At 40.1% G+C, this 20,590-nt stretch overlaps 1 protein-coding gene across 1 annotated transcript in view; it reads left to right on the top strand.

Moving 5' to 3' along the window:
* LOC108578551 overlaps positions 1-18,524 on the top strand; it is a 198,236-nt gene extending 179,712 nt beyond the window's left edge. The window contains exons 5-9 of the mRNA XM_017941910.1: positions 13,575-13,790; positions 16,232-16,392; positions 16,799-17,007; positions 17,434-17,709; positions 18,141-18,524. Coding sequence (XP_017797399.1) covers positions 13,575-13,790; positions 16,232-16,392; positions 16,799-17,007; positions 17,434-17,709; positions 18,141-18,334 — 1,056 coding nt within the window. The 3' untranslated portion in view covers positions 18,335-18,524. The remainder of the gene's footprint in view (positions 1-13,574; positions 13,791-16,231; positions 16,393-16,798; positions 17,008-17,433; positions 17,710-18,140) is intronic.
* The last annotated feature ends 2,066 nt before the right edge of the window (positions 18,525-20,590 follow it).

Raw genomic sequence — 20,590 nt, 5'->3', positions numbered from 1 at the left:
CTTCGCTGTCTCACTGGATCCAGCACGTTTTCAATACTTAATGCACCACGGATGAAGCCCCGTTCAATTACTCGCAACACGATACCACGGCTATTTATTGTGGTCTGCCGAACGCTCGGATATCTTTGTTGCTCTTTCTTTACCGGCGCGGGTTCTCTCTCTCTCTCTCTCTTCTACGAGCTCGTCGCCTTCTTCTTCTTCTTCTTCTTCTGCCCTCTTCTTCCTGTGTCTACGCTTCTTCGATTTCTACTGTGCCATTCTTCTTTCGCATCGCGATATCTGTACACGGAGACCATTCCGTCCATTGTCCTTCTTCGGGTAAGTGGCGTTCGGATAGCGACCTCTCGGTGTCTCCGAGCCAATTTCATGGTGACTTGTCGGAAGTTTGAGGTTCTAAGTAGTTGGGAAAGTGCTGCGACAATTGTACGATTTATTGCAACTTTTCTGAATTCAGCGATATTATTAGCTGTATATTTTTGAAGAAAAAAAAAAAAAATTGAAGTCTGGATGTAAATGTAACTTAACCTCACTTAACCTAATTATTCGTATTGTTAGCGTATCATTTTTATTTACAAAATATGTATAACACCGGGGATTATAGGACGAAGCGCGATTGGATCGTTGTTAAACCTAACCTCTATGACGTTCCATTCAGTTTATGGTATAAAAAAAAAAGAAAAAACCCTCTGCAACAAACCGTTCTACGACCTGTACAATTTCCAGACGTCCCCGGAAGAGGAGGACGCGGCACGGGTCGCTTTATTACTATTTTCCCGCAATGTATCGCGTTTACGGGCGATATTCCGTGAATTTCCGGATCAGAGGGGCAGAGAAAGGGAGGAGGCTTCTTCATTGCGAGGAGATTACCGAGGGCAGATACCGAGAAAGGTTGTTCAAGAGACCATCCCTCCGCAGCAGCGGAACGGCGTGCAACATGGCGAACGTAATGGACGATCGTTCACGGACGGCTTTCACACGATAAACAATCGATACCCGACGTCCTGTTGTTAATCCAGAATTATCGTCCCGAGGCAGGGTGGAGGCTGTTATCGACCGACCAGGAAGCAATTGGAAGCCCTTTCCTCGCGGAGAACTATTCTTGACGCGGATCGCTATCGTTCCGCAAACTATCTTTCATTTGCCGACGATCGCTCTGGTATTCCCCCGTGAAAAGGACACGTGAACTGCGACCTCTGTGCATCGGTGTCCTAACCAACTTTTGCCTTTCCAAGGCGAATTAATTCTCGTAAGAATTAACGTCATCATCTGTTTTTCACGAACGAGCGTTGCAGTCTGTTTGAGGGTTCCAGCCATAAATGAACGGTAGCATATGATTTGGTGTTTCAAGTAGAAAATGGTATTTCATTTACAAATGGAAAATACATTAACTCTTTGCGGTTGTATTTTCCGTAGGCATGTTAGTCGTACTGACCGGAATTATTTTCTGGTAGCGCTCACTCAGTCAATTATTGCCCAAGAAACGTATAAATTTTACTCAGATGAGTTTGTTCAAGCTGTGTACATATTATTATTATTTTTCCCCTCGTTTCGTGTCCTGATAGCTAAAACATGTTTACTTGGACGCCTGACCGATTTTACATAGATCGCGAAATCGTGGTTGTATTCGATATTAAATCTACTTGATCTTCGATTTATTCTCAAAAAACATCCTTAAAGAGCCTCTACACGAGTTTCCGTAGAACGTTACGAATTGAATTGTTTGGAAAACAAGTCCGGTGCTTCTTCGCGAACCGTACCCCCTACCCCCGAGATTTTCCCCCTAATGTTTGAATTATTTAAAAAGCCGCGGCGATGAATAAATGAGTCTGTCATTCGGTAAATAAACGATTTCGTTCCGCGTGATCGCTGAGGTGTCTCGTGGCGGCTGACGGTAACATCTATTCCGACGAGCGACCGCGACTCACGCCACTCTGTCTCGGCCGACATTGTAACGATCGCATCTAGATCCCCGACTAAGGTTACTACTGCTCCGTGCCAGGAAGGTGGACGTTTCCACTCGATCGGTACGGCCACTTGAATAAACTCTGCGTACCACCGACGTGGTCGTGTATCGAATTGGAACGTTTCTTCGCATCTTTCCCTGGATCAATTTTGCGTCGACGTTTTGAAAATCATAGGTTAGGAATTGGTTTCTCGTTTTGTCATCCTATTGGCAATACGTGTGTATTCGATTGGCAATTGGATCGACTGTCTTCGTTAACTTCGAAGGTTGGACAGACTGTTTCACTATTCGACATCTGAAAAGAAATTATTTGTCGTATAAATTTATCGAATGTTCAACGAATTAATTATAACGTTGACTGACGTCAATTAAATTAAACAATAAACGCTTAATGAAAGATGATAGCAATTTTTACACGGTGGTAGAAAAAGAAACGCCTACCAACTTCAGATTTATCGACCTTAATTTTAGGAAGATTAAGGTTCGATCGGAAAATAATAGAATAGGACTTAACTTAACCTCAAAACTCGTAAATTTCGAAGTTTTCTGAGTTAATCGAGGAAGAATAAATCATATTTCGATAGTTCAGTCGAAAAACAGTGAAATCCGCATTCTTGAAATAGCCGCATTGCGGAAGAGGAAATCGTGGTTTCTAATGAGTTAGTAAAAGGGATTACAGTTGTGTTTTACTACAAACCGGGACATTTTACAAGCGTAGACTCGTTAGTATCGTGGTAGGTTGGTACCCCTGTTCCTGGTTTCTTCCTATTACCTCCCCCGCTTTCATTAACCGTCTAATTTCTGAATAATGGTACTTTAGTCAAGCTCATAAACGAACGAAGAGAGTGGCTAATGAAGCGATTTATGCTAATCGCCGTTGCTGCTTAAATTCACCAGTGTAGCATAAATTACAGGAATCCCACGTAACGACACACGCAACGTACCCCACCGCGCAGTAAAATTACGGGAAAAAGAGATACAAGAGATCTGTAAATACGTTAAATATTACACAATTTATACAGAACAATTACCACCGTGATATTATCATCCGGCTTCCTATGGTACGTGAATGTACGTACATTTTAAATTCAGCCACGAACAAACGAAGTTTAATAGACATTCGAACGTCGTACTTTCCTATACCGTAAGTTCAACACGAACACAAAATTACTAGACGTTCGAGCGATATGTAAACCGCGATTGAATGGAAATTCGAGATCACGGAAGGCACATAGTAGTCGGTTGGAAAAGAAAAAACATTATAGGAGTACATACAACGAGGAAGGGGTCGAGAGTAGAGACCGACTACCTTCCGGTAGGTGGGGTTGAAAATGACTGCAGATTAAAAGCGAAAGGAAGAAGAGACGTCGGTCGGTAAGGTAGTGCGTGCCTCTCGGGGGTTAGACGTCGTCTACCGACGTCTTTTTCATAGTTCAGACGAGAAGTAGTTACACCGCTGTCTTCCTCCTCTCGTTTCCCAGCACGATGAAGATTTCTCACAGTCTGTTACACAGACGGCCGCCGCTGCTGGTTGTATCGTTTCTACACCGATTCGATGTACACGCCGCAACAACAATAACAACGAACCGCGGCGCGGTGTAAAGGAAACGAACCTTTCCAAGCACCGGAGGAGAACTTCAACTTCTGAACTGCTGTACAGTTTAACGAACAGCTCGAGGTTGGGCGAGATAGATAAGAGGTTAAAAGGTTCAACCGTGAGATCGCGAGATTCTCGAAATAGTTGTACTATTAACGAATCCTCGCTCGCACGGCCTCGTGGCTTTTACCCCGTGCGAAAACATCTGCCCGGCGTCTCTCTTACCCGTGCAAGACTACCATCTAGCTGTTTCGTGGTTAGCGGTGATCAATTCGTAGGACGATCGAAAGAAAGCGCGTTGTAAGTCAAATTTTTCACTTGTCAGCCGGACACCGTTCACTTTTCGGCTCTCTCCGTCGATCGTTCGGCAATTCGCGCGTTTTCCTTTCTACGTGTTTTTCAACAGTTCACGCCCGTGAGAAACGTTTGTCTACGTATTTGTTTGTACGTCTGTATGAAATATTCATGAGAACGGGGGCACTAAATCGTGATACGTTTCGAACGCGATTATTCGAAATGCAAATATTTGAACAGCGTATGATCTATATCTCTATTTGCATGGTTATTGAGTAAGAGATAATCCGAGTGGGTCGAAAAAATTGTACAGCGTTGTTTGTAGGGGGAATAACAAGTATCCCGCGATGACATCATCGCCGGCGCGAGGTTAGATTGCGAAGTGGCGGCGGACGAAGAAAAAAAAAATTGCAACCGTACGGAAAATCGTTCCCCCGTGATACTCGTAAATTCGAACGGGTTCGATTCACCGCGATAACGACTCTCCCCGACCCGACGTCCATGATTTCCGAGCGAAGAGAAAAATCGAATTACCGTTCCTCTCTTTGCATCGCGTGTCCGCTCGTAAGTTAGAAATAATAGCCCGTTGTTTTGGTGAAAACCCGTTACGATTTATACTCCGAACGAGGTGCTCGCGTCTCCGGCAACGTGTACGAACTGACCCAACTTCATCCGGCAGCCTCGACCAGATCGGTTGGTTCGACCCACGCGTGTATGGAAAGCAGAAGAAGAAGAAGCAGAAGAAGGTATCAATGAGAATACCGGGCTGCGATTCCTGGAACGATCAACGGCCGATAACTCCTTAGCCCCGAAGACCTAAACAATGCCGGATATTCGTATCACTTGTAGGATAGTAGATAACCTCTCTGTCCTCGTTCTGCTCCCTTTTCAGCCTCGATTTCCGTCTTTCTCGGCAGCGCTTTCCTGTTGCCACGGGGAGTTGCCGACAAGGCGGTCGTCGATTGCAATTTGCCGATACGATTCTACCTGCCGCATTGCGCGCCGTGTTTCCTCCCTTTCTCTCTCTCTGCTTCTATTCCCCTCCCTGTCACACGTACACGATCTCTCCCCACTTCTCTTTCTCTATCTATTTATCTATATCTCCTTCTCCTTCTTCTTTACGTTCGGCTTAAAATCCGCGTGTCGAGAGACCAGTCGGTTTGTACTAGGTGGTACTAGGGAGATACATCTTTCCCCTGGTAACTACCCATAGAGAGCATCTAAGCGACGGGCCGCGACTGGTCAATATGTATCGTGAGGAGGCCCTCGTTCCCGTGTGTAGATGGCACCGTGCGCGCCTGCACTCGATGTTGCCTACGAGTGAGACGAGATACCCGACCAGATACGCTCCTTCTCGCGACTAACTGCCGCTCTATTACCTATTCGATCCGTGGCGTAACCGCAGACCTGCGATTTATCGACGTACGCTATGCAAATGATCGAATTTAGAGGTTTATGGAATAGAGTCTGGAACACCCGTGATTTTCTCGGGGGAAGAAAATTCACTTGATAAATATATATACATCGGAACTGTTATATTGACACAGGTGTCTGGTTTCTTCTACGTTTGTGTCTCTTATTTGTATTTTCTTAACCCACTCGAGACCCCAGCGACTTTTCGAAAGGAGCCAAAATTCTGTCTCTCTTTATATTGAAAATTGAGAAGAGAAAACATGTTTGGGAAGTGAAGAATTAACGTTGTAGACATTTCTCGTAGAAATCAGGCCAGCACACACCATATGTGTCTACACTGACTTTGTGGTCCTAGTTTGAAACCAACGCAGGTTTTAATATCTACAGAGCTTTAACTTTTATTTCGTTCAAAAATCATCTTATTTCTATGATTAGTACTTCGGTAATAACATGATATAAATCCACGATCGTTACACATACGGCATTACACGCCAGGTGTGTGATTGGCCTCGAATGGGTTAAGGGAACAGTTCTATGACTATTTAGGTGTTATTTGCTTTTGAATTTTAGCAATTCTTTCGAACATTCTGTATGTCAACAAGGCTTTCTTTCGTCGCAGAAAAATATCCAAGTGGGTTTTTTCCACTCTACAGAACCACAATATATCAACTGTAGATTAGGATGCAGCTTGTCATTGTGGGAATCACGCGGCGTGACGGTTCACAATTTCCTCGAGCTGGCTGGCGCAGGGCTTGATCAGGACTTGCTTTAACGACGTAGGGTGACGAAGGAACTTGGCTCGATGTCTTAACAATTGCATCGTTTGTACGCGCCGTTTGTCCGTGCATTATACACACATAGTATTAAATTCGCGGCAAGGTACATACGAGAACTTGTTTCGCGGTTAGAAAAACAGCATACCGAAAGTGAGATGGGTTTAAGTGTTTTCAACAGTTCTAAGAATTCCTTAAGTTTCGTTACATGTAAACTGACCGCTAATTGTATGCTGTGAACTGTTTAATTCTTCAACACTCTGTGTTAGAAGTCTAACGTGGATTACCATCACAAAATTGTGCATTTTTCCTGTGTGAAAAATTAGAAAGTGCATACGCCGTAGAATATTCTAAGGACATACGAATATGAGTCAACAGTCTCCACGTCGACATTGCCAATATTAATTTACCTGATGACACGTTGCAAGTTGTTTTCATGAAAAACACAAGGGGAAATGTGCGAGCTTGCAAACAGGGCTGCAATCAGCAGCCGGTTATTCAGGCACTGACACAATTAATATTCATCGACAACGAGTAGACATCGACCAAGGTGGTCGGTCTCACTCAAACTTTCTTTTCTTCTACGACCAGTTGCAGGTGTACGATTAAATTGTACGGCGTCAATTGAAGAAAAATGACGGTAATACACAGTTTGCTCGCTGATTAGCACAGTATTTCTCAGAACCATCGTATACCTTTGGTATTTTTTACATTGTGCTTGATGAGATGCAGTCTCGTTTCATACTGTTTTTTTTTTTTACTAGTATTAAATACGTTCTATTTTTCACTTTATTTTAGTTTCAATTCTGTTTTTTTTTTTACTTTTTCAGTTAACTTTGTTAACATATTTTTCTCAAGCACCGTTCTTTATTTCAATATCTGTTTTTCTTTCTTAAAGAGTATAACACTATACAAATGATTCTGATTCCATATGTTATTCGTTGTTTCAACATACTTCATATTTTCTTCACCGATGTTCACATATTTTCACAGTAAAATTATTTAACAATTGTTTACATTTAACTACGGATGAACAAAGGAGAATTTTCGTCGTGCTCAGTGTTCCATTCAATCTTCCACACAGCTTCATTGCACAATTATAACTCAACGTCTCTCCGTCTGGCTCTCGGTACCACCTTCCTCCTCTTCCCTCCAATTAAACCTCACCCAGTTTCACTTTAACGCTCATCAAAGTGTCAATTTTACTTCTCTTCCTCTTCTTCTCCATTTAGCAACCATCTAACAAAAGAACCATATAGTAAAAAGAGTACCCGTGGTGGGGACCTATCGGCGAGAGTCCGATAACGTTGGCCGTCCGTCCGTTTCCGAGCCCGGTGTCATTTCATCAATTATAAGCGTGGATGGAGATACAAGTACAAGCATAGAGGGGAAAGCCACAAGAGAAACGCGCATGCGTGTAGAAGGGAACATGTACGGGCAGGGCAGGGTGCCAACCCATCCGTGGGCGGTTCCGGCCGATTCGCTCGAATAGTCTTGAAATGATCTCGAGAACTCTCGGACTTTCCCATGGTGTGTAGTGCCCCCATTGACAGGCGGGCAAGTGTATCAACGGAGAAGATCCCTCTCTAAGTATTGTTATTCCAAAGAAAGTAAACCGCGATCACCACTACCACCCTCCCATCTCGCGGCGTGGACCTTCGATTATTAATGGCAGCGGTGGTGGTCGCTCGTCCGTGCAACACGGGCGCAAAAGTGTGCATCCGGTTTTCTACCGGCGCGCAAAGCTCGTTCTCTCCAGCCTCCTAGAAACCTCGTGCTGGCGTTGCCACCACGACGTTGCTCCGCAACGCCGGAGCGGACGACCTTGCGCCGCCCATAAGAACAAGAACCTTACAAGCGCGCATCATGCTTCAGATCGATCCCTCTTTTCTTTTTACTCATAAAGCTTTTTCTTCTTTTTTTTTTTTAATTACCTTTCTTTCTTTTCATTTTATTCATTTCGTTCTTCGAGCTGCGCTTCGTGTGTCACATTGTGAAATTGGGTCAGATACATATGGGATATATGTACGTTGATTGGTACGAGACGTAAATTTTCGATGGTCATGTTGGTACTGTTTTAGGTGTACTAATGCGTAGTTGAGCATTCTTCGTCGATCTTATATTCTGCATAGGAGTTACACTTTGTCACTAATAAAGAAAAGCTTCGAATTAAAAATTATTTCTTTGATACACATTAAACTACGTTTCTATTAAAATATAACGCGAGTCGTTTAAAATACCACGAGTGGTCACTTGAGAGAGCAAGTTTTAAAAGCACGAATAAACATACGGAAGAACGATATTTTTCTAAGGCTTAAAAATTATTTCTTTGATACACATTAAACTACGTTTCTATTAAAATATAACGCGTGTCGTTTAAAATACCACGAGTGGTCACTTGAGACAGCAAGTTTTAAAAGCACGAATAAACATACGGAAGAACGATATTTTTCTGAGGTGCATACCTACATAATCCAACATACCGTCCCGCGTTGTCCTCTGTCGGCAAGATATCCAAGATCGACGCTTCTTGCGCCGCGTCTCAAAGTTTTTTCCCGCTGGTTCTTTCGCTTTTCTCGCTCGCTTCTCTCAGTACGCACGCATTGCTCTTATTGCTCGGTTTGCGCAGGCCTCCCTAGCTCCATCTGCCTTCCTCCGTGAGTGTAACACGCGTGCGCAGCAGCCGAAGGTGCACCACAGGGGAGACGACAGAACCGATACCCCATTACGCGTACTTCGTTTATTTTGCGGCTTTGCACGTTACAGATCTTACTGTAATATTCCTTTGTACGTACAGCGGCGGGATTCCCTCTCATTATACTTTTTCTCGCGCCGACATTATACGGTGCGCGCTCTATCCCCCTCCTCGTTGCTCGTCGTTCTTCCTCACTGCCATGTGTCTTGTTTCGTCTCTCCCTTTCTCGTTTCTCGCTCGTTTGTCTCCCTTCCTCACGTGCAATTCCCTTAAACTCCTCTCCTCCCCACACCTCGCAAGACTCTCTTGGTTTTACGATACGCACGCTGTAATCCTGCGGCACGCCGTGTGCCGATTCCAAAAGAAAAGCAGCGAGACTGTGAGATCCTGCGCGCAGCCAGCTCGGTTTCAATCTGCGTACATTCCATTTAAGATGAACGCTTTTTGCCGCCTCTACGGCCCCGTCGATTTACGCATCTGGATGGAGGGCGGGAGCGGTGAAGGAAAAAAAGAAGGAAATTCGTACCCTGTACCATAGGTGGCGTCGATCCCCTTCGCGCGTTTCCCGCCACCTAACACACAGCCTGAGAAGCTTAATTGGGAGAATTTACGCGGTGATTTCAAGCCTCACTTGGATTGCGTGTTATCGATGATGGGAATCTTGTAGATGTTCGCGTCGATTTTACCGTATCAGTTCCGGAACGTTGTGAAACGCGGTTGCTCGTGTAAATGTTATGTAGGTTGATGCCTCACGATGCTTGTTGGCTAGTTATCGCATGGTTAAACAGGACTTTGTATATTTCTGAATTATAATAATAAAATTATTGGGGATAATTGAGTGAGAGGTGAATTTATTAAAATCTATATTGTATGCATGTGTAACATGAAAATTTAGCCTAATATGAAGGCACACTTTTTATACATTCGTATTATATGAAAATAGAATAAAAAATTGATTGCTACTTGAGTACTATATTATCAAATAATTAATAACTTAATAATAGCAACGTTAGTCACATTTTTAACTGATGATATAGAAATTAAACAAACTCAAAGGTAATAAATTCCTCGTACAAAAATCAATTGAGTTCCTTACAATTTTCACTTTACCAAGCACCGCCACTCCCTTTCGTCGTTCATAAGACAAAGCCGTCCCACTGCAATAGGTTCCTCCTTCATGCCAAAAAGAGCCCGGTCGGACGAAGCAACAGAAAATTCGCGGGGTTAAAAGGGGTGTCGGTTGACGTCGTAAATCGCCTCTCCCCTGGATTTATGCGTAATCTACGCTGACCCACGGCGGACGGTTTAATGTTGCAGAGTTATGCGTCGAGGATGAACAGGCCTCGTACGCTCGCGTTTGCAACACTGTTATATACAAAACACCGCCTCTAAATACGCACGTACACGCTTGAAAACACGCATGAAGAGCACGCGTGCACACCATTGAAAGAACACTATCTTACATAAACGCTCATACACATTCTGTCACTACACATACACGCAAATACGTATCCACGTCGAAACATAACCTAACATACGAACCATTTTACGTCAAATCGTAATACCATCATAAATAATATTTCTTCAATATTTCAAAAGTTGCTTTATATATATTTGCAAAAGGCATACTTTCTACTTTAAAACGATTACAAGCAAATTAAAATGACTAAATACCGCGAGTGAAATGCGTAGTTCTCGACAGACTTCGTCAAACTCTTCAGAACCTTAACATTAAAAATCTCCAAAATCATTTCAAATATAAGACTAACATTTTACACACTTTAGTTTATCCAGGGTACCATTAAACATATCAATTTAAAAAAGAAACACCAATTACCACTACAATTCTCGTAGCATTTGACGTGAACTGGCTAATATGCGTAGAACTCGAGCGCGTGCGCATTGGAGGGGTGGATGGCAAGTCACGACGTGTCGGTGCGTGCGAGCGAGCAGAACGCGTGCGCGAGGCCCTGCAGCCCAGACCTAGCCCAATCTCGACGGCCCACGCCAGTCTCTGCGAGGGAGTAGGCGCGTATAACGCGTTCTCCGATGAAGTCAGAGAGAAGGTTGACGAACGAACGAGAGAAGAGAAGAATGAACGGAGCGGGAAGGAAACTGGGAGAAGAAGAAGAACAGTGTTCCTTGGTGCTATAGGAGTTAGGGCGGTGCGTGGGTCACAATGCCCGCAGGGTACAGAACCCCTGCTCTTTTCTTCTTTCTCCTTTTTCCTCCTCTTCCTTTTCTTTCTTGGTCGTCGTCGTCGTCGTCGTCGTCCTGGTCGTCCTCAGGCCCGTCGTCGTCTTCGTCGGTCGGACGGTCGGTCGGTTCCGCGACTCGTTATGGAAAGCATACGGGATATTGTTGCTCGTATATATGGATAGTACGAGGGAAGCGCGCCGTGCTTGTACTATGCAGATGATTCCGCGATATGGGCTATTCATTGTGAGTCATTTAAGAGTTTATGCGGTGGGTATGGGCCGCGGCCGCGTACGCGCGATATGTTATTATATTGCGTATCGAAAGGTCCGCTAGTAACGCATGCACCGCTGCCTGATCGTAGCTCGCGGTCCTTCGCGCCCGTCTACACTGCGCAACATAGTCTGCGCACTCCCTTTTGCTAGAATATATTATATAATTTGTCATAGAAGAATGTACCCGCAATACCTTCGCGAAAATTTGTCTATCGTAAAAATAATACGCATAGATGGAAAGTACACGTAAATGCTATTACGTATGTATTTAATAATGGTTGCATGAACGTGATCAACATTGTGGCGAATCTAAAGATTCATTCTTGTACTGCGACGTAGACTACGTATTTGCGTGACAGATTATACAAGTGCATGTGTAGCGTCCGAATGGGCGCGAATCTAGGAACGTGCACAATATTTATTATGCATTATAAACGGATGAGCTTTGTCACAGAATGTATGCTGACGAGTATTTATCGCACTATTACTGTACTAAGTCTAACCTAGTGGACAAAGTAACTTCTATTTCATGCAGAAAATAATAACTGGTCTGGTCATTGAGGTTAGGGTTCGTAAATGCGTAAATAGCTAGAATAATATTACTTCGACCTAAAGTTTCTTGCATATTATTGTTAAAGCTTAGGTACATATTTGACTGTTCTAATAACCTACGTTAATTATTAATCCGATAAAAAACAATTAGCACAACTAGAACCTAAGGAGCTAAGATTCATAAAACAGATACTCAGGAAAAAGAAAACGTTTGCATAATTCGACTTAGATGAACAATTTTAAAAATTACCTAATTATGCAGGGGACAAACAATCGATATCACCTTTAAACGCAAAATTTCAAAGCAGTTTACAACACCGTTACGAAAATGCACTTATTCCTCAACAACTATCCATCACACAAATAGCTTTAGAACTATAGTATCATGGTAAAAGTAATAGAGCATCAAGTTCGCATAATCGGGCCGGATTATGCAATTTCAGAGGCAATCGAACAGGATTAGCCTAAGCTAGGGAGAACAGCCGAGGAATCACAACATATTTCTTGCTCCTCGAAAATTATGCTCCTCCATGATGTGAACGTTTCCATGGAACAGGAACAACAGATAGAGCAGACGCTCTTATATACCATAGTGGCTCTTTTGCAGAGTATCGATGAATAAACAGGCAGAGTTGCGATAAAACGCCCGGAGCTGTCCGTGGCCGGCGCGTTATGCATGCGAGAGAGCAAGGGTAAATGACGGAGGTGGCAGCGTTGATGATGGTGGTGATGCAAAACATGATAATAATAATGACGACGTAGACGTCGTCGGGAATGAAACGGACACGCGTCTACCCGCGTTTCTTCGAGTTTTATACAACCTAGACACTCAGCTTAGCGAAATGAAAAGTCGCTGAGGCTCGATGATTGGAACACTTGATGGTGCATTTTATTTGTTTTATTTTATTTTTTTCAACAGGAATATCCTACTTTAAACGAACCATTTTAAGGTTATGTTTGAAAATTCTTTATGGAAACATAATAAGGCATAACATTCAAGTTTTTACATATACATATTTGTTTGATATTCTATCTACTTAACACTTTAACTCAAATAGTAAGTAGCTGTTTAACTTACGAAATTGTTATTTTCAGTTAATTTCTTTAACCCTCAAATTTTGCGAATAAAGTGGACTAGCGAATTATAAGAGTAGAGAAAGTCGAACCTTCCAGTGCTACCAATCGTTGAATCAAGGTATCTATACCGCCCACGTGATTCACCTCTGAACGAATTACTACAGCAGTGGATTCAATTTGCTGTGTTCTCTGGCTGGCCGCTGTTGCACCTTAATGCTCCTCGTAAATATCTTGGAAAAAGGAGACCGTTTATTTATAACTTTTGTTTCTGAATGATTGAATGTATTACTAACAAACACCTCACTTTCAATCTACTTTAGATATTCTATTTGTATAAATCTTAATTTCACTGCACATTGACTATCTTAGTAATTTATACAGAGGTATAAATCTTCACTGAAAAATTGAAATTTTATATAATTCTTGTATTGTTGAAGTAAAAGAAGATTGATATGAGATGTTTAATCCAGTTATTGTTAATTGTTGCTATTTCATGCTCTCTTTGTTAGGTGGATATTGGGATTAATAATTAATATCGAAACATTAAATTCCATATATGTATGTATCAAAAACTATAAAAATAATAAAGCGTATAGATAAGAAATTAATTGATAATACAGTAGTAGCTAGCAAAAAAACATATCATATAGACTTGAGACTGTGAACATAGACACCATGTAAGAAACACGAATTCTTGGAGGTCGGTGCATGAAAATATATTTTTCATATCTGTTTGTAGGAGGAATACAGCCAACGCAGACGCCTATCTACTCCCAGCGGCAGTCCCAGTCCACCCAGGCCGACAAGGCTGTCAAGATCTACGGGTACACTCACCAGAGAAGAGGAATCCTTTTGCGAGTCGAGCAACACCCTCACTAGGGAGAATCAGGGACAAGAAGCTGAGAGGAAGGGCTGGTTTAAGTCTTTGTCTAGGAAGAACAAGTCCAATATCAAAGTAAATTTCAATTTTCACAAGACACATTCCTCTTTCTATTTGAAAGAATCATTCTCTTGTGAAAATATTATAAATGAACTATTCAGATTGTATAATAGAACGAGAACAAAAGTGATCATGCATAATCAGGAAAATTTAGTTTCTTATGAATTAAGTATTATGGGAATATCATAGGAATTTCAATAATAATTCATTATTGAGAAATATTTTAATAACTATGGTTCTAATAAAGAAGGAGCAATAAAATGCTGTATATAACTCAATTTTCAAGACGGTAGAATTGTGTTAGTCTGATTCTAAGATACAGAATAATTTCTGGGTATACATTTGATGGATCGAGAAATAGGGTTTTAGAATACCATATTCACCGTCATTAGTTTCTTTGAAAATGTATCAATTTCGTGTTTCTACATGAAGTTGGAATTACCTTCTCGAGATAATACTGTACTATAGTAGATTTTGACGAACAATAGAAAACTCGTACAAAAGTAGAAGATACCAAGAAAGCGGCGTTGGTTGTGGTGGTTAAAGTGTCTAGCCAATGACGTTATCTATGTAACCTGAAAATCGCAGGTTCGAATCCTGACGCCACAAAACAATTCTTTTTTCTCTAATTCGACTTCCCTTTTCATATAGAATCGACGAAGGCACCTCATTTCGAGATCTATCACTTTCCGCAAAATGAAACGAAACCAAAAATTTCCCCTCCCCTACCGTATCCAATACTGTGGGATTCCCCTGTATATTATGATTTATACACGATCATCTTTCTACACTTTACACCCCTAAAAACGGGGAGAGACTGTGTGTATCACCTTTCACAACGAACAAGAAAAAAGAAGGGGGTTGAACCGTTCTTCCAGAGCGAAGAGAGTATATACAAGGCAAAGTGTAGATCATTTTTGCGAGGTTGCATCCGATAACGAGCGGACGGATCGTGGGTCCGGTTATCGGGTTTGCGGCGAGCCAAGTGAGCCAGCCGACCGGTGCATTCATCAGTCAGCACAGGTCGCTACGGAGCGGAGCCATTAGGCCAGTACAACCTCCAATTACCAGTTTGATTAAATGCTTAACTAACTCCGCGCTCTGTGGTTTAATTTAATCGCGAGATTAAGTGCCGATCAGGGGGCTGCCTAGCTTTAACCATCGTCCGCGGAATAATCTCTGTGTCAGGCACCGATTCCGATCCGTTCTCTAAGCCGCGCTTCGATAGGTCGACTCCGCTCCGCCGTTCGAGATGATTGCGTGCGCGTGAATCTCGCCGTGGACGATGATCTATCGGGGATGAACGGATGAGAGAGGAACGAGGGGGAGGATGATCATGACTCATGAAGGCGCCACGAATGGAAACGAGCGGGAACCAAAGGATTTTTCTCGTTCAACCGAAGAATACACCTTTGTGCTCGGCTTTATTGTATTTCGTGTCTAGCCTTAGTGTGTAGGCTATACCGAATCGTTGTGTGTCTTTCTTTCTGCTTCAATTTTTTTTTTGTTTTTCTTTTCGTCGAAAGTTTGTCGTTTCTTTCTCTCTGCGAAGAAGACAGAGTATACTTTTTGTCTTGGACGGTTCTCTGGTCCGCGATTCGAGGAAGGATGTTTTCTACTCGAAATACAGTAGTGCACACATCCCGCAGTCGGGAGCGAATGCGGGCGCTTAAGTGGGTAGGTGACTTCTGCAAATTTAACTAAAGAAAAGAGAGAAGTCTGAGTAGGATACCGATATATCAAGTGTCAGTTGTTCACATTCAGGAGTCGATATCGAATTACTTTGTTTCACACGGTATGCTCGAACTCCACTCCGAAGTCCCATTTCCAAGAATTAGTGGGAATAGCGACGGACGCTTATGTGCGCACTACTGTATCTGGTTTGTCCCTTTTGAAATTTTCTAAGAGGCTATAGTTAAACGTAGGAGGTGTATAAAAGTACACTTATCTTTGTCGATTTTTTTTTTTTCTAGAAAAGTAAATTTCGTTGGAAGTGTTGGAAAGTAACAATGATACCAGCTACTCTTATGAAACGTGTTCTCTAAGATATTTATTTTGATTTGTTTATTTAAATTTTAAAGGGAAAAATAATCCTTTTGGTGTACAAAGATAAATGAGCATTACCGGTTCAAGACGTGGATGATGGATCTTCTAAAAATTGTGCTAAGAGTTGGCAAAAAAGTCAAGGAACTGACAAAAGGTGTTAGACATCGTAGAAAAGTGGTTGAGAATCACCACAGTATAAGTATTGTTTAATTGAAGAAAAGAGAAATGAACTTTTTAAATAGATGAACTGAAAAGATGATTTTTACATGATCCGACTAGTCACTTGAAGTTGAGAATACCAAAGAAATGATTTGAAAGCAAATTGAGATTAAATTAAGAAGGAAGTGTTATTATTTCATCGTTTGTTCATGTTGCTGTTGCTTATTTGTATTTGATGTTTGTTATTCCAGGCGGTGGACAAAAAGCCTAGGATACCAGAAAGCGAGATTTTGACCACCGGAACTGAGGACGAGGAAGCCTCGTCCGCACCCGAACGAGTCTCTGTGCAGAAGAACTTGCGCTTCTTCGGAGACACGGATCAGGAGTCCGTTTCGTCCAATAGAAATCGCAGGTGATTTAGAAATCACTTGATATCATAAATATCGAATCAGATTTACATATCGAAATCAGGATAAATATAATAAAGCCCAGTACTTTCTTTTGATGACAATTTCGTTTCAACTTTTCGTGCTACTTGTAAATAATGTAACATAAGTTATAAAGCATACGGGAAGTAGCTTGTAGCGTTGATTTCTCGGAAAGTAATTCAGTTTGTTCGTAGCTCTAAGTTCGTTTATTTACTACGCTGTGCAAACATCAAACATAAAAAAAGTAAGAATTTGAAATAAATCGAAGCTCACCCTTTTTATACAAGTAGGTTGAATCGATACTAAATTACAATAATTATAATGATAAATAAATGAATATTAAAAAACTGATTATTTTACATGTAATATTTATATACATATATATTTTAGGAACAAACGAGACGACCATGCCAGTTCAGGGCGTGATGTTACGAATTCCAGCCGCCACACTTTGGGCATTCTATCGCCACCCCGGAAACCACCGAGGCTCGCCGAGAGCGCGTTGTCTTCCGGTGAGAGTACAACGGGGGATAGCAGTCAACAGAGTCAGAACTCTCAACGGTCGCAAAGATCTGTAGTATACCTCCACGCTGCTACAGGTAAGTTGAAAAAGTATGGGTTTAATCGTTTGTTAAGTGATCTTGCCCTTTACAAGAGTTATATCGTTATGGTATTTGATTAAACAAAAAAGTAATATTGGTGTTTAATACTTGAACGTAAAGAAAGATCCACAAATTTTGTATAGTTTGCGTTGGAGTGAAATTTTTATGATCTATGTTCTTTCTGGTTTATTAAAATACAAGTTATTAGGTCTTAAGTAGTGCTAATTTTATTTTACACTGTTTACCTAGTAATTTATTTTATTCGGCATTTTCATTCCACGACATTTATTTGTTGCAAATATTAAAAAGAAAAAAATACAACACCACATCAGTTAATTTGTTAAATAATGTTTCAAAGAAATTAACAAATTACCATATGAATTTTTACGTAAATCACTGACGTAGTGTATTGTTTTTTTCCAGTGGGCGAAATACCCGGTCCCAATGAGAGACGCAGAGCAGCAAGCAGGGAGGAATTAAATCGACCGCTTCAATCGCACACAAGAACAGTATCAAGGAGCGTGAGTGTTCTCGCGCCCTGGAAGCCCAGGCATTACAGGGAACCTTTTGAAATAAATTACGATCAACAAATGCATCCGAAACCAATGGCGACCATGAGGCGCAGACAAAGAAGTCGCGAAACGCTTAGTCGTCGGGGAAAAGATGCGCGACGAAGCAAAGACAATCTATCGAAAACCGGTAAAAATCAATTGAACAAATATCTATATGAAATGTACACAAAAGATTCATAAAAAAATCAGTGTACCAATTTTTATTCACAATGTACAATTTTATGAAACAATTTCAACGTAAAGTTTTGACAAATATGAAATTTCATTCCACAGTAAATATACGGTTTAAGGGAGTAATTGATCATTTTTGTAGACATATAATTGTTTATGAAATATTAAAAAAAAAATTGTGTAAAGGTGTAAAAAAAAATCATTTACAGCACTGTTTGTAATGCGAAAAATGTCTTCGAGTGATTGTTCGATTTTTGAAAAATTGGGAAAAAAAAATTTTAAGAAACGTCAACTAATAATATTTTTTATGAATTTTTTACGCACTTCTCATGCTTAAAAAATCATATATTAGAATAATTAATTAATATCGAATGATTATTCTTGCAGGCACGATCAATCGCAGTACGCTGAAATCGAAGGACAAGCAGAAGGTGGATAGAACCGTTTCCACAGAATCGTTGGCCACCAAGTCACGAGGCGTTAACTCAAAACCAGAACTCAGCAGGTCCACATCAGTTCCACGTGATCCGAATAAGAGTGCGGGATGGTTCAAGCTGAAAAGCAAGAAATCTCGGGCTTGAAGGGGAGGCCATTGATCAATGCTAGTCTTGAGTTTCATAAGTAATTCGTAATCGTAAGGGATTAACGATAACACACACACATACGTTGATCCGCCGCCGTTGTTCGCGGTGAATATAATTGTAAACCAATTATTATTACCATTTTATGTTTTCTCTTTTTTCCAATGTACAATGCAATCTCCGTGTCGGACACACAAACGAATTAATACTTCATGAAATAATTTTTATTAACCGAATAAATGATGTTGAAAAGTTTGTTTCTTTTCTTGTTTTTTTATTTTTTTTTTTTAATGCGTAATCATTGTATAACTATGATTAATGTAAATTTAATTGCGATGTCAATTTTGTGAACCACATTGCGCTTTACCACATTTTTGTAAACGAATTATATAGCCACATGCGGATTCGTAAGGAAAATGTAATATTATCTGAATATGTAGACACGTTGTTAAAAACACCACTCTTCAGTTGTTTCATTAATTGACACACTTATCCTTTTGTCGTCGCGTGGCGACGAACGAGTTTAAACCACCAACAGGAGAAGATCAACAAAAAAAGTACCATTAGAATGTAAAACCTTATGTAAAGCACTAATTTTTCGTTTCAATGGGACTTTCGAAGACTTTATAAATAGAGCCTTCTCTCTACCAAATTTAACAAATTAAATTTGTTGTGTAAGATGAGAATGCATTCAAAATAATACATCACTACTTTTACACTCGTAACGAACGTGTTACTCATTTAATATATTCGTAATTACATCCCAGTAAAAAGATATATCATAAATGTGTTAATGGTCATCGTGGAAATTGCGAATGCAAAGCGTGTGGTTTATAAAAACGGAAGAAATTAATTTCATTTCACCGTGAATCAGAGTGCCATTTCCGTTTTACTAAGTATGTACACATTGTCCCAAGTAAAATCAAAATTTCTGAACGATCAAGATATATCTTAATCTATAGAATATAAAAGGTAATACGTTTTAAGATAAACGGCAGGAAATAGCGCGAGAAGAAAATGATATTTATCAAATTGTGCGTTACAACGATTATCACCATTGTTGTTGTACCTACAAAAGGATAATTAGCATTTATATGTATAATTTCTAAATGTTTATTGTGCATAGGTCAAGTCGATCTTACTTACATACACTAATTGTAAATATTTGTAATAATAATCTTTATTTCTAACTATCTTCATATTGCTTTATTGTGTTTCCACTTAATCTTTTTTGTCGACTACCGATAACTGCAGTCTACAATTTTTAAAATGAATCGTGAGAATAAAACTTGATACTAACAGTAAAAACGGATCTCGTGAGTAAATGAATAAAATTTGATCTGTTTTACTGTGATACGCTACCACATCATTTTCATAAATATATAAATTTTGTGCGACGATGTGAATTAAATAATCCGTCTTCGACATTCACTTCTATTTGGTGCTGTTTATGTTACGTGTATATATGGACGATTATAGTTCGTATGTAAATACCACGGATATATCAACACTTTGTATTGTTCCATTGATAAATTTATATTATCTATTAACATAGTTATTAATCTTTTCATAAATGTAAGAAAAAAAATGTTAAGTGCCCAAAAGCTAAAGTCCCAGAATGAATTATATTTTGTAACAGTTATTAATTCGAAATAAATAAATAAGCATAATACCAATTATTTTCAATACTAATAAAAAGTCACAGTGTTGTATGTTTCATGTATTTCGTAATAGCATGCAATTATTACTACTTAACAGTCATTAAATATAAACTTCTCATATGTGTAACTAATTCTTTATTCTCTTTAACACATCACAACAAAAAATTCTATAAAAATCTAATTGAGTAATATTAATAAGTGACAAAATTGTAGTATCCTAAAATTGAAAAACTATTAAAATATTATATTATTAAAAATACTGACATACTAAATGAAATTAAAAGAGTATAGTGTTGTCTATTTTATCCCAGCAGCAAAGAACTGTTCCAATCATAATTAATACCATCCCAATGTATGTGTCTGAAAATTAAAGTAATCCACATAATTTCTAAAGGATATAATACATATTCAGAATACCAACAGTATACCAACTTCTATGTATTTTTTCTTCACCCAAGATCCAACCAGTTATTGCAGTTATCACAAAGGTAAGAGAATTAGTAACTGGGACAGCCAACGATATGTCTGTATTACTTAGAATTAAAAAGTATAATACAGAACCACTTTGGTTGATAATAAATGGTATAATATACTA

The sequence above is a fragment of the Habropoda laboriosa genome, unplaced genomic scaffold (genome assembly GCF_001263275.1).
Source record: "Habropoda laboriosa isolate 0110345459 unplaced genomic scaffold, ASM126327v1 scaffold41, whole genome shotgun sequence".
Taxonomy (NCBI): Eukaryota; Metazoa; Arthropoda; class Insecta; order Hymenoptera; family Apidae; genus Habropoda; species Habropoda laboriosa.
The sequence above is the reverse complement of the archived record's forward strand: the minus strand, read 5'-3'. Positions and strand labels throughout refer to the sequence as shown.